General features: G+C 36.6%; 1 protein-coding gene across 1 annotated transcript in view; it reads left to right on the top strand.

The window, feature by feature from the left end:
• Positions 1–15,382, top strand: part of LOC149794379 (IgGFc-binding protein-like) — a 79,150-nt gene that overhangs the window by 36,374 nt on the left and 27,394 nt on the right. The window contains exons 29-43 of the mRNA XM_089968564.1: positions 1,032–1,151; positions 1,429–1,670; positions 1,953–2,266; positions 3,462–3,754; positions 4,312–4,514; positions 5,035–5,233; positions 5,723–5,848; positions 6,311–6,540; positions 7,116–7,417; positions 7,955–8,259; positions 8,761–8,960; positions 9,600–9,792; positions 13,587–13,706; positions 13,984–14,225; positions 14,508–14,821. Of these exons, the coding sequence (XP_089824690.1) occupies positions 1,032–1,151; positions 1,429–1,670; positions 1,953–2,266; positions 3,462–3,754; positions 4,312–4,514; positions 5,035–5,233; positions 5,723–5,848; positions 6,311–6,540; positions 7,116–7,417; positions 7,955–8,259; positions 8,761–8,960; positions 9,600–9,792; positions 13,587–13,706; positions 13,984–14,225; positions 14,508–14,821 (3,403 nt within the window). The remainder of the gene's footprint in view (positions 1–1,031; positions 1,152–1,428; positions 1,671–1,952; positions 2,267–3,461; positions 3,755–4,311; positions 4,515–5,034; positions 5,234–5,722; positions 5,849–6,310; positions 6,541–7,115; positions 7,418–7,954; positions 8,260–8,760; positions 8,961–9,599; positions 9,793–13,586; positions 13,707–13,983; positions 14,226–14,507; positions 14,822–15,382) is intronic.

The following is a 15,382-nucleotide window of genomic DNA, read 5'->3' as shown; positions in this document are numbered from 1 at the left end:
TGAGATTGATAAAAGTCCCATTCAGTGTTTCTAGGAATTGCAGAAAACGAACGTCATTGAAATCAAGTAAATATTTAAAGCGATAGAATATGAAAATACTGACTGATCATCCGTATCATCCACGCTATATTAAATAAATGTGATAATTGGATAGTCGGTATTTCACAGCACATCAATACTAGTAAGTCATTTAGTGCCAAAGCAATTGATGTAAAGTGATCTAACCAAGGACACACCTCGGTTGCCTACCTGGACTTTTCGGATGGTAGGATTCTAACCGCAAATCTTTCCGCTTGCAACTCCGACACGCTAACAACTGAGGCAACACTGCTATTGGGTATGTAATAAATTGAAAAAAGAAATGGGAGACCATGGGAAGTCATTATCCGTTTCCGATCTGCTGTAAATGTGCTGTACATGTACTGCTTATGAATTTGTTGGGGTTTTTTTTAAAAATCTTTTCGTCTCAAGACTGACTTCATACGAAGACTAATTAAGTCACCAAGATGCACGTTTCCTTATGCAAAGAGTAATATGAGTCTATGATCTTTGTTGGCGCAATTTCCAATACTTGTGTAGCTATTGCTCTATGGGCAATTGGTGGCAAGCTACTTTATTCTCCAACCCTTACTTGGCATACATATCCAGTCAAGATGAGTGCCACAAAATACACACCAACCTTTATATATTTCAATGCTTTCTTTATTGCATGTACCTTCAACTATTTAAAATTAACAATTGTTCAAATGGTTAGTCCTACACAATTGCATCAACGATCACTTTTGAATCCAGAAAATATACCCACATGCCAAAACGTAACAAGGCATATATAAAGTACCATAGAATACTCTCGAGTGTCCCTATTTTTCATGGATCATCTAGAGGGTTTGCAAGTTAATATTTACAAAGCATACAGCTTAGTTACATTTAATTCCCATAATTACAACTTAAACTGTGTTTTTCTGATGTCAATATGTAGAGGAGATTGAATGCTTGATACCACTGTAAAATTTGAGATATTTTGTTTTCAGATGTATGTGGAATACAGTCCAACGTTTGTCACAAGTATGCGTCATGTCTGAGTAAAGGTAACACCCAGTACTGCTCCTGCAAAGCTGGTTACTATGGTAACGGCGTGGATTCCTGTGGAGGTAAATATCAATGACAACGGGAAGGATGTTCATTCTGTAAACTAAGAGCACAAAGCAGAAATGGTAAATGATCATTAACGTTTGTTTCCAAATTCTTGATAGCACAAATCTATAGCTTATTTGCTTTCATCAGGCGAAAATAAATCATTAGCGACTTTTTAAAATTTCTCAGCTAAACAAGAATGCAAATGAATAATCAGGCAATGAAGTAAAATACCAGTAAATTGCGTACAATAATGTGCTTATTATACTAAGAAACACCCTTATATATTTCCAGGTGCATGCACGTGCACAGGATCAGGGGATCCACACTACAAGACATTTGACGGAAGCATGATCCATTTTCAAGGGATTTGTAAGTACGTTCTGTCCGAGTTGTCCGTCGGATCACAGTGTGACTATCGAGTTCTTGTGCAAAATGAAAATCGACAAGGAAACACGAGAGTATCTTTTACCAAGAGAGTGGATATAGAGATAGGCAACACCATTATCTCATTGAGGAAAGACAGATTGCTTTTTGTAAGTATGAAATGTGAATAATTCTCAAGAGTAATAATGTCTCCCTTCGTGGTACCTTTCTTGCAGTGTTTTTAGCTTGCCAGTTAAGACTGCTGCTTAAAATACATAGGGTGTAGTGACTCTCCTTTAATGTTCCAAAGGAAAAGATCATTAAGAATGTGTCAATGTACACAGTACGGCTTCACCTATCAAGAACATGATACACATCTCTAGGCTAAACTTATCAATTCAGCTAATTATGATGTATGAGAGAAAGAGAAACTAATTTTCTTTCGTACACAGGTTAACAGGGAAAGGAAGTATCCTCCCTTCGAGGCTAATGACTTATCATTCAGCATCTTCATGCGAGGCTCTGGAGAAATTGTCGTTCAGACGTCATGTAAGGTTATAGTTATTTTCGACGGCAATCAGCGTGTCTCTGTGACGGTTCCCGATGTGTATGGAAGAAACCTGACTGGTCTGTGCGGAAACTGTAATGGCGACACAGGTGACGACTTCCTGACAAAGGATAAGCTGGATGTGTCTAAAGAGCAGGACCGCTACGCTCGTATTGGAAATAGCTTTTCTATTCCAGATAAAGAAACACCTCCAGAAATGTGAGTCAGCATCTCAGTTAAATATTATCTCCAAGTTCAGAAACATGCTCAATATGATTAGATTAATCTAATCATCTCACTGTACGTTTTCGTATGATTTAGAAGAAAGAAAGAAATATCGCGTATAAAGTAAAATGAAAGACATGGTTATAAAATATATCATACAACAAAGTTATCTCGGTTGAATATTATCTCCAAGTTCAGAAACATGCTCAATATGATTAGATTAATCTAATCATCTCACTGTACGTTTTCGTATGATTTAGAAGAAAGAAAGAAATATCGCGTATAAAGTAAAATGAAAAACATCGTTATAAAATATATCATACAACAAAGTTAGTTTCCCTTAGTGATCCAAGAACGACTTGCATGTTATACATTGTTAGTGTTTACATGCCTTATCTATTTTCGCCTTTAATCTTTCCATTCTTCCAAGGACGTTTGATTTTCTTGTTCAAATTTTCTAATCTTCTAATGTTATATGCCAAAATGATTTACACCCTGACAATGTTAATCCTGTCGAAACTAGTATACATGCACAAACGATTCTAATCATTGTGCAAGTTTTGGTTACAATATTAAGGCATATCAACAGAATATTGTATAATTTAATTGCATTAATGTAGACAAATCGTTTTCTCATGGTTGGCAGTTGCTTTACGGGTACTAAGTATAACTGAAAATCGGTCTTGCTTTTACCAGATTGGCAACATATTTCGTATTACTAATTATGACTGAAAATACCGGTTTTACTTGATTCTACAAGTGGTGTTGTCATGTGGATGTCGGGCTGTGAATATACATCAGCAAGCATCGTGAATAGTGATAGTTTAATATCCAAAATATATCGCATATTAACAAATATATTATTTCATACACTTGATTAAACATTATTGAGACCTGAATGGATCATGTATTTTGTTTAGCCTTCGGTCATTTCCTCGCATAACATAGCTAGAATTACCAGTGAACGTGCTTGTTTGAATCTCCAAATTATCAAAGTGCATTTTGCATTGAGAGTTATAAATCTTGACCATAATGATCGCTATAAGTACAAGGTTCAAAACGTCATATGTAATGTATATGTACCTTTCATTCTGTTACGCAGAAATCAGTAATGCTCAGTGCCTGTAAGGTGCAGGTACTTACTTAAAATCATCACAAATATCAATAGGAAGGATATTGTATTTCACAGCTGTCCGACCAAAGACGTAAAAATCAAATGCTCGCCGGAGTTTCTGGCAGTTGCCAAATCCACTGACTACTGCGGTTTGCTGAGTGGTACCACTGGACTTTTTGCTGACTTTATCAAAAAGGAACCAGAAATTACTGCCAAATATTTCGACGCATGCTTGTTTGACGTCTGCGCTTATGGGGATAACTTGACTGAAGCCAAAAGAACCGCATGTGACACTCTAGATAGCTACGCCAAGGCACTACAAGAGAAGGGACTTGGAAGAGTAATATGGAGGAGTCCAGAACGATGCCGTATGTATATCTGTAACACTGTAGTTCCATGAACAATTGATGATGTTGAAAGACATTGTAGCAGTACTGAATGTTTCCAATCCATTTGATTTAAACAGAGATTTGTTATCTGACTAAATAGTTCCAAGCGTATTTTGTGCTGGTACTATAACTCCACATCGCCTGTTAGCACCTTAAAATTTAAAAGAACAGCTCATTCAAGACCGTAATATTCACTTCCGGTTTTCCCTAAAATCATGTTTACTACAGAAACATTGTTCAATACATTCGTTGTCATTAATAGTAGAACCAAGGAATATTATTCTTCCTTATCGGGATAAATAAGTAATTAAATTATTTGTAACTCTATAGTTTAAAATCAGAACTAGATTTGTTTAACAGTTGTAGTAATCCAGCTTTAGATGTAATGGAAGCAGCAGCAGAATACTGGTAACAGTAGTAGAAGGAATAGTAGAAATCAATGGAGTTAAAATTACATGCAAACGACAGGTGCACTGATATTTAACAAGTATATAATATATTCGATTTATTTCGGTTTTTTTTTTTTTAAATACAAGCACTGGCATGTGGTGAAAATATGGAATACAGTACGAACGTCGGCGCTGTCCCTTCGTGCTCCGATGTGAATGGAGTATCAGCACAACAGTTTGACGTGCCAACAGTGGATGGATGCGTGTGCAAACAAGGCTTCGTCCTGAGTGGCGATAGATGCGTCCGAAAAGAAGAGTGTGGCTGTAAAGTTGACAATCAGTATTTACCTGTGAGTATAAAATCTATCGACGTATCAACTCTCCATCCAGTAATACTCGACCGTGCTAAATGTACATTTTTCTTGATGCTGATATCTTGTAACTTCATTTTTCATCAAATCCGGACATCCTGAAATTCACAATCTCATACTTTGCATACATATATTTATCTCACTTTATCCGTCAGTCCCTTTCTCGCCGGTATAACAGCAGAAAGTTAACAAGACCCACAGAAAAGTTGGAATGCACATAACGTGCCGGCATAAAGAAAATTGGTCTAATATGCAATACTTCATATTATATGTGCTTAAACAGCATTCGTGCAACCCTCTCTAGTCTAAAACAGTAAAACAAAATAACCAATCGATCTCCATAACAGAGAGTCAGCGTAAATGTTACATCTAATTTCTGCCCTCAGTAGGTATCCAATGGAATTTGTATGCATTTGTAAGATGTATCCATACAAATCACATCAACATCATCCGTTTGTCGGTCAGTCTAAGATGTTAAATCATGTACATTTTCTGTTAGCTCGGAGAGAAATTTGCAACAGACGATTGTCGGTTCCTGAAGCAATGTCAGTACAAAAATGGGAAGAGTGAGATAGTCACTTTAGAAGCCAGACCAGCGTGTCACTTGCTTGCTCAATGCAAACCAGACGAAACTACGGGACAATATACGTGTCAGTGCCAAAAAGGGACCGTTGGAGACGGTATCACAAGTTGCATAGGTAAGTAGTAGCCCTCTTTCCATTTTCATCCATGGTTCAGAAAGGAAACAGCCAGCCAGCAAGTAGCACATAGTCAACAGTTAAAGTTTACCATCTTTTCACCTCGCCATGGTTGTGTTGACACTTTTTCTTTCAGAAATCCTATTTTATTTTAACTTTCTCCAGTTTGTGTTTCAGATAGTATTAATACGCTACACTACGAGGCGTATTTAAAATCCATATTCTCCGTTGGAATAAATAACATATCTTTGTCCAAGTCTGTTGTAGTTACAATCAGTCCCATGCTGCAAGCATCGCCTTCGTGGCACTTGCATTTTCCCGTTTTAATCCCAACTTCCTCTTCGCCTAATTTGTGCCTAATACTCCTCCTCCTTCTGTTCTTGTTCGTCCTTCCCCTTCTAGCTGTTTTATTCCGTCTTGATTATCATTATTAATGCAAATATTACAGATATCGCAATGACCACAATCATTTTCCTTACATCGTTACAGCGGCCTGTGGTTATGCCAACAAGCCATGTCACACTAATGCTATCTGCAGCAAGGGGACAGGAAATCAACTCGACCAATGCCGTTGTAAAGAAGGTTACTATGGCGACGGCATTGAGAAATGTACAAGTAAATATTCTTTCTTATGTCTCTGTAGTTATCATTATTGTTTGAGAAAGTAATTAAACTATGCAACAACATATCCAGGCTTTTCAGTAATAAACAGACAGTACATTACAGCATTAAGATTAATTAAGTTGTTTTAAATACCTTTATTTTCTCAAACATGTTTCAAAAAGAAGGTGTGCAAAGGCGCACCATTTCACCAACGTCATTGAAAAATGGAAAAATAGCCGAAGCATTAACGTTCAGCTTGCTCTAGTTTTCAGCATATTTCATTCGTGACATTTAAGACCATTTATTCTTTCAAGTATTTTGCACTATCGTCGCCGTCACGTGAATTAGTACACTGAAAAATGACATAATATTTGTTCTTATTGACAGTACTATTTATGGTTACTTTTCAATCCATGCTTCAATTGCGCACGTTGTAAAGTACGTCATTCATATTACCCTTTCTGAATGCCTTAGAATCCTGCGAGTGTGTGGCATCCGGCGACCCTCATTACACGACGTTTGACGGACAGAAGATCCATTTCCAAGGTCTATGCAAGTACACATTAGCAAGCATCCCATATTGTTCTATAAATGTTGAGGTCAAGAATCAACCTGTCCCTGGAAATAAAGTTTCCACCACTAAGCTTTTAGAGGTTAAGCTACCCTCGACTAAAATACAGATAGGTCAGAAGAAAACTCTGTTGGTAAGTATTAAAGTCTGATTCTTACTGTTAGTTCTGTCAAAATTAAGACGGGGAAGGCTTTTTAAAATGTGTAAGAGATTTTTCTTATTATTCCAAGCAACGAAATAGCATACCGGTAATGACAAAGCAATAGAGAATTTGGAAGATTCCAAAGAGCGTAAATCGATTAAACATGCAAAAACAAATGATTAAACTGAACTATTTCAAAGTTTTCTATAAATCATCAAACCAGATTGTATAATGTTGTAGTAATATCGTCCCTTCAGATACTTCAATCGTCAAAATATTATTATAATCTGTGTGATTCTGAAATCTAATACAATGTAATATAATGTGAAGTTAGCCGAGGTCGATTTTAAAAATAAAGTTACATGGATGAAGTAAATTTGCAAAGATCAACAAACAAAGACATACACTCCATCGGTAAGCATATCATGATATTACTTTGGGAAAGATTTTACAAAAATACCTAGAAATCAGGGGAAGAAAAAGATTCACTGTTCGGCGCGATGGTTTCCTTACTATCAGCATGCAAATATAGCGTAAGAAATATTCGTATGCATTTCTCTTAACAGATCAATGGAGAAATAGCGTATGCCCCTATTGAAGGTGTCGGCTACAGAATATACGAAAAAGGCAGCATGGTGGTTGAGACAGATTGCGGGGTTGTTGTCATGTTCGACGGCGTCAACACTGCACGTGTACTCGTTCCCAGCCAGTTCGGGAACAATGTGACGGGAATCTGTGGAAACTGTGACGGCATACAAAATGACTTCAGAACCAAAACTGGCCAACTTGTGTCTGGGGAAGCGAACAAATACAGTCTGATTGGAGACAGTTACGTTGTTCCTGACGAAACAGAACAAGGATCCAAAAGGTGGGTTGAAATGAAGGTAAAATAATAAGCATTGTAAATTCTGTACCAAACCGCCGTTTCTACTTATCCGCAACCTCCCACCCGTCAAACGTATGCTGAAGAGACCTTCTTCCTTACGGCTCTGCTCCCTAAGTGATAGCTGATTTAATGTAACGTTGTTTTCATCTACAGACTACCCCCAACATATCCAAGTATTAAAAGTCTCTCCTTTTCTTAAACGGTGTGAGATAACGTTGCGCGACATTACATGGGGCCCGTTGATACATGCGGGATCGAGGCACCTTAAAGCGTTGAAAAGCTGTATGAATGCAAATAATGATGGAAATACTAATACTCCTTTACAAACTATGTGCGTGTGAACTGTAGCATTTCATTCGTTCCAGAAATCTGCATTGACATTTGTTAAAATATATCGATATCCACCTGAATATATCGTCTGCGTGCATTAGAATATTTACATGGGAAGTAGACAATCCATCTCATTCAAATGTCAGTATTTCTGCACAATTATCATAGTACACTTCTTACTATTTTCAGCTGTCAAACAGAAAGCGTTGATCCTACTTGTCCTCAAGAATGGGATAGTAAGAAGAGGTCCAAAGAGTACTGTGGTCTGATATTAGACCCTAAGGGACCTTTCGGCCCATGTCTTGCCAAATATCCAGAAATAGCCAAGGGTGATGGTATCATTTATGACTGTACTTATGATGTGTGCGCTAATTCGGCTGATCCAAAGAATGCACAGGAGGCGGCCTGCACTGCGCTGGCTATGCTTGCCTATTGGTGCCAACAGAAATCCGATATTGGCATCATCGCATGGAGGAAAGATGACTTCTGTCCACGTATGATTCTATTTCATTTACTTTTTTCACGTCCTCACTCAGCAATTACAATCAATATACATTTCATAATTTGAAGTCTGTGTTCATGCAATTGCGTTTCGCAAACAAATCTTAAACTCTGTTACGTATGGAACGATGTGACATATGGCTTATTTCAACAGCTGACCACACAACTATTTTCACCCACTTTCTTAAGTCATCCTTAATTATTGTTTATGAAAACATTTGTTTAGACTTTGACCAAGCTATATGATAACTTGGAACAAATTAAGATTTGTTTCATGATATAATATGTGCGAGATTTGTATATAATATGTGTATGAGTGTCTTTCATATCTCTTTTGAGACGTGCAATAGAAGCATTTGGGTGACATTTCGTGTTTTATCATCAGAACTCAATTTTGTAGTGATTTGTATGTGAAGTGTTAAACAGCAGATTTATTTCCTTTACAAAAATCTCTTCAAAATAGTATCTTATGCAAAAACTGTTTCCCCTTCTAGTGAAGGAGTGTGGCGAAAATATGGTATACAACCCGGCCATCATGCAATGTCCTACCACGTGTCAGGACCCAATGCGACGCACTCTCTGCCACGCAGGTTTGTCGGAGGGATGCGAATGTAAACCAGGCTTTTTCCGAAGTGGGGCGGCCTGCGTTCCCAGGGAACAATGTGGCTGTGCTGTACAGGGCAAATATTATCCAGTAGGTAACTTTCAATGATTAAACAAAAGAAAAAGGTTATTGTGCCTATGAAATGATTTTGAATCATCCAATAAAAATACTAATACTTAAGTTTATAATGTGCAACGTTTTTCACTCATTTTGTAATGTCTGTCAGAAACTATCATATAGTAGATTGATAATAGGATGTACCTTGTACAATTTCTGTCACAACGGTATATAAGGATGAGATGAACAAGTTTCAATATTTCTCTTTATCCGAATTAGGTAAGACTAATATACCAGTATGTCATTCTACTCATTGTTAGTACCAACAGGAAATTAAGCAACAAAGTTATAGAAGTAACGTGTGTTAATGACTTTGGTGGATTTGAAAGAGTCATCTGACCTTTCCTCTTGAATATTAGCTGCATATATTGGTATTCAGATTATAACCAAATAGACTTATCTACCACTGTTATGCATTTCAATTCAAACAAATCCACAGAATCTCTATAATTGTTTGTCATATAAAAGTGGTTACAGATTTATTTCTTTTCATTTCAAAGGTTTCATCTGGATATTTACAACTGAAATAAAACGTATAATAACTCCATCATGTGTTAATAGTTGATCTGAATTGTACTTCACAGAACATGTCTCATGTTTTTCCATCTATAGCTGAATACAATGGTGACTTCCAGTGACTGCAGGAAGAGGTATATCTGTGTGCACAAAGATGGATCTTCGTACATGGAAAGACTGGAGGATTCTCCTCCATGTGGCACCAAGGCGTCGTGCCGTCTTAACGACGAGGGGAATTATCAGTGTCAGTGTGATAAGAACTACAAGGGAGACGGATTTACATGCGAGAGTAAGTTATTTATGTTGAAATATATATTCCAAAGAAAAGAGCTTCGTTGTCTTCCTTTTAAAACTAAACAAGCATATTCATTTTGTATACTTCCTAAACGGCATTGAATTGTTCCTGGATGAGTTTTGTAAAGAAAGCAATATGATTCTTCTATAATTTTGATACAACCCCTACCATAGGCTCCTTACTGTGTATATATTTTGCAGGTGGATTAGTAATAGATTTTTGTATTTGTTTCATTGTTTTGTTGTGAGTTATTTTAACGGTATGTTTCTCATTGTATTGACATTTGATTTTTCTGGCAAATTGCTTCCTAATCGAATCAGTTTCAAATAGTACATTATACATATCCTTTTCTCTTGGCACAAATCTTAGGTGAAATGCTCGATTTCAGAAGTACTTTCTGCATGTTAAGTCCCAATTTCTAAATTGGTATGCTGTTCTTCTCATAACCTAATACCATTTCAGTTTGGTAATATCAATGCGTTTAACACACACAAACAGGTACATTCATGCATTAGTACAAGCATATCCGAGATCGAACATCAACTACAGAATCTTCCTTTCACGAAATGTCCAACACCTTGAATATTGAGATGCTGCATTTCCAGTAAACACGGTCCCTTGTATCAATCACTTGTAACCAGTCCATGTTTATGTAAACTGCATTGTCCAATAGTCTCCAAATATAATAAATTGTGAAATATCACCTTATGACAGTTGACCAGTGTTCATGCCAAATTTAGCTACGTTGCACATCCTAAAACCCATTCATGAGGGAAACCTCATGCCCCCCGCAAATTAAACCAGGCATAATTTTCTTTCCCTTGCGACCGAATTTATCTACATAAATGTGAGCATCATGCATCTGTCGAGAATCATATTGAAAAACTGCGTTTGCTCGCAAAGAAGACGTAACTTGAAAGCAAAGCATGAAGTTATCCGTTTGCCCTTTGTATAATACCTAAGGAAAATCATTTCGCTAAAGAGGAAAATCCACCACACTCCCCCAATAATTAAGTAAACGGTTAACATATCAAAGTGCCGAGCGTTGTTCTAGTGCCACTATTGGGGAATTGCTGTCCAAATGTGTACCTTTCCTACCAAACAGATACCCAAGACACCTACTCAGAATATCAGAAAGTTAATCAACTAAATCCAGACCATGTTTACATGTGCAGAAGAATATCTAGTCGTTTTCCAAGACCTCCACGTCACTGAATTTATCATTACTATACTCGGACGTGACAAACTTAACAAATCAAACAATATATTATAGGTGGGTGTCTTTATCATAGCCATGAAGTACAATAGAATGTGTTCTTAATAGCTGTATCAAACTGGCTTTACGAGCGAACGGGGTTATAACATATGAGCAGTGTTCAAGGAAGTCCGTTGCACAAATGTCAATACAGTCCTGTTATCTCCTACGAGGTTCTGAGTAACAGAAGCTTGCCATACACGCCCCAACAATACTGGATTATTATTAAAATGTCTTACCATGTAAACGAAAATTATATCCTATTAGGAGAAACATTTGCATTTATGCTTATATTAACTTGTGCATCAATGTGACAATGTAGGCGCCTTAATTGATCTCCGATAAAATGTTAATTTTATTTTTAAACTTTTAAAATAATGTAGCGTTACCAACTTCTGACTTCGTTGACAATTCTAGGATTAAACAACAAAGGCATCCGAATTGTTAAATGAATTCAAATTTTTCTTGCATAGTGGACTATTGTAGAGAAAAAATAAACAAATATTCTTTGAATTATGTCAATCATAAGCAATTGTTCGCATTGATGGTCAGGAATCATTTTAGACAATAATATATAACTAACATCGTCCAGTACACGGCACTATCGCAATTCATCGCGTCTCGTATCAATATAACTGATTTATTACTGATTGTATTTCCCTTGATTTTAGTTGAAACTGCTTACACCTATGATGAGTGTCTGCATAATTTCGGAACCTTTTTATCGTCTGTCCTCAGAGATAATAGACTAAAAAAAACAAATTTCCTGTTAACACGAGGCATTTTTCTATCATAAAATTCCCAAATCTTTTCCAATATGTGAAAATTGATTTTCTAGCATGTCACCAAGATGTTCGCACTAACTTGTTACTTATGAATATCAAGTGACATATTTTAAACTTTTATTACATTTTTGTTTTAGCTTTTTTAATTCTATTAACGATTAACCCATATTACGCCGTCCAGGTAATTATCGATGTGAATCGCACAATATATAGTTTCAAGCCCTTAGTGTCGATCCTAGTCTGTCACTATGTTAGATGACTCCAGGATAGAGTTGATTGGTGAGCGCTGTTACTTATCGATAAAGTTAGTAATCATTCTGATATCAGTGGATTATGCTGAGACTTTCAGAACTCAAAATTCATGCTACTGCTTACTGAACTTCCATTTTAGATACTCCACTATTTCCAAAATATAATTAAGTAAATAAACCGACAAAACCTTTCCAATTCTCCGCAAAATTTATGAAGTCTTGTGCTTCTGGACTCATTGTCAGAAATTATAGAGACCTCTGTTTTCTATCTATACCAGAAGGTATGAGCCTTGTTGACACCTTTACGGATGTTTCTGAGTGGTCTAAGGCGTCGTTGGTTCATCTCGGGCTTTACCTGGGTTCGTCTTCCACCAGATTTACTGGCCCCATAAAGCATGAAGAATGAATGAATTTGCGTATTTTAATATGTTTCGTCATATAGTGCCACTGGAATTCAAAAACAAATTGAGATTGATAAAAGTCCCATTCAGTGTTTCTAGGAATTGCAGAAAACGAACGTCATTGAAATCAAGTAAATATTTAAAGCGATAGAATATGAAAATACTGACTGATCATCCGTATCATCCACGCTATATTAAATAAATGTGATAATTGGATAGTCGGTATTTCACAGCACATCAATACTAGTAAGTCATTTAGTGCCAAAGCAATTGATGTAAAGTGATCTAACCAAGGACACACCTCGGTTGCCTACCTGGACTTTTCGGATGGTAGGATTCTAACCGCAAATCTTTCCGCTTGCAACTCCGACACGCTAACAACTGAGGCAACGCTGCTATTGGGTATGTAATAAATTGAAAAAAGAAATGGGAGACCATGGGAAGTCATTATCCGTTTCCGATCTGCTGTAAATGTGCTGTACATGTACTGCTTATGAATTTGTTGGGGTTTTTTTTAAAAATCTTTTCGTCTCAAGACTGACTTCATACGAAGACTAATTAAGTCACCAAGATGCACGTTTCCTTATGCAAAGAGTAATATGAGTCTATGATCTTTGTTGGCGCAATTTCCAATACTTGTGTAGCTATTGCTCTATGGGCAATTGGTGGCAAGCTACTTTATTCTCCAACCCTTACTTGGCATACATATCCAGTCAAGATGAGTGCCACAAAATACACACCAACCTTTATATATTTCAATGCTTTCTTTATTGCATGTACCTTCAACTATTTAAAATTAACAATTGTTCAAATGGTTAGTCCTACACAATTGCATCAACGATCACTTTTGAATCCAGAAAATATACCCACATGCCAAAACGTAACAAGGCATATATAAAGTACCATAGAATACTCTCGAGTGTCCCTATTTTTCATGGATCATCTAGAGGGTTTGCAAGTTAATATTTACAAAGCATACAGCTTAGTTACATTTAATTCCCATAATTACAACTTAAACTGTGTTTTTCTGATGTCAATATGTAGAGGAGATTGAATGCTTGATACCACTGTAAAATTTGAGATATTTTGTTTTCAGATGTATGTGGAATACAGTCCAACGTTTGTCACAAGTATGCGTCATGTCTGAGTAAAGGTAACACCCAGTACTGCTCCTGCAAAGCTGGTTACTATGGTAACGGCGTGGATTCCTGTGGAGGTAAATATCAATGACAACGGGAAGGATGTTCATTCTGTAAACTAAGAGCACAAAGCAGAAATGGTAAATGATCATTAACGTTTGTTTCCAAATTCTTGATAGCACAAATCTATAGCTTATTTGCTTTCATCAGGCGAAAATAAATCATTAGCGACTTTTTAAAATTTCTCAGCTAAACAAGAATGCAAATGAATAATCAGGCAATGAAGTAAAATACCAGTAAATTGCGTACAATAATGTGCTTATTATACTAAGAAACACCCTTATATATTTCCAGGTGCATGCACGTGCACAGGATCAGGGGATCCACACTACAAGACATTTGACGGAAGCATGATCCATTTTCAAGGGATTTGTAAGTACGTTCTGTCCGAGTTGTCCGTCGGATCACAGTGTGACTATCGAGTTCTTGTGCAAAATGAAAATCGACAAGGAAACACGAGAGTATCTTTTACCAAGAGAGTGGATATAGAGATAGGCAACACCATTATCTCATTGAGGAAAGACAGATTGCTTTTTGTAAGTATGAAATGTGAATAATTCTCAAGAGTAATAATGTCTCCCTTCGTGGTACCTTTCTTGCAGTGTTTTTAGCTTGCCAGTTAAGACTGCTGCTTAAAATACATAGGGTGTAGTGACTCTCCTTTAATGTTCCAAAGGAAAAGATCATTAAGAATGTGTCAATGTACACAGTACGGCTTCACCTATCAAGAACATGATACACATCTCTAGGCTAAACTTATCAATTCAGCTAATTATGATGTATGAGAGAAAGAGAAACTAATTTTCTTTCGTACACAGGTTAACAGGGAAAGGAAGTATCCTCCCTTCGAGGCTAATGACTTATCATTCAGCATCTTCATGCGAGGCTCTGGAGAAATTGTCGTTCAGACGTCATGTAAGGTTATAGTTATTTTCGACGGCAATCAGCGTGTCTCTGTGACGGTTCCCGATGTGTATGGAAGAAACCTGACTGGTCTGTGCGGAAACTGTAATGGCGACACAGGTGACGACTTCCTGACAAAGGATAAGCTGGATGTGTCTAAAGAGCAGGACCGCTACGCTCGTATTGGAAATAGCTTTTCTATTCCAGATAAAGAAACACCTCCAGAAATGTGAGTCAGCATCTCAGTTAAATATTATCTCCAAGTTCAGAAACATGCTCAATATGATTAGATTAATCTAATCATCTCACTGTACGTTTTCGTATGATTTAGAAGAAAGAAAGAAATATCGCGTATAAAGTAAAATGAAAGACATGGTTATAAAATATATCATACAACAAAGTTATCTCGGTTGAATATTATCTCCAAGTTCAGAAACATGCTCAATATGATTAGATTAATCTAATCATCTCACTGTACGTTTTCGTATGATTTAGAAGAAAGAAAGAAATATCGCGTATAAAGTAAAATGAAAAACATCGTTATAAAATATATCATACAACAAAGTTAGTTTCCCTTAGTGATCCAAGAACGACTTGCATGTTATACATTGTTAGTGTTTACATGCCTTATCTATTTTCGCCTTTAATCTTTCCATTCTTCCAAGGACGTTTGATTTTCTTGTTCAAATTTTCTAATCTTCTAATGTTATATGCCAAAATGATTTACACCCTGACAATGTTAATCCTGTCGAAACTAGTATACATGCACAAACGATTCTAATCATTGTGC

Source organism: Sinohyriopsis cumingii, chromosome 8, assembly GCF_028554795.1.
Source record: "Sinohyriopsis cumingii isolate HCF-2022 chromosome 8, ASM2855479v2, whole genome shotgun sequence".
Taxonomy (NCBI): Eukaryota; Metazoa; Mollusca; class Bivalvia; order Unionida; family Unionidae; genus Sinohyriopsis; species Sinohyriopsis cumingii.
The sequence above is the reverse complement of the archived record's forward strand: the minus strand, read 5'-3'. Positions and strand labels throughout refer to the sequence as shown.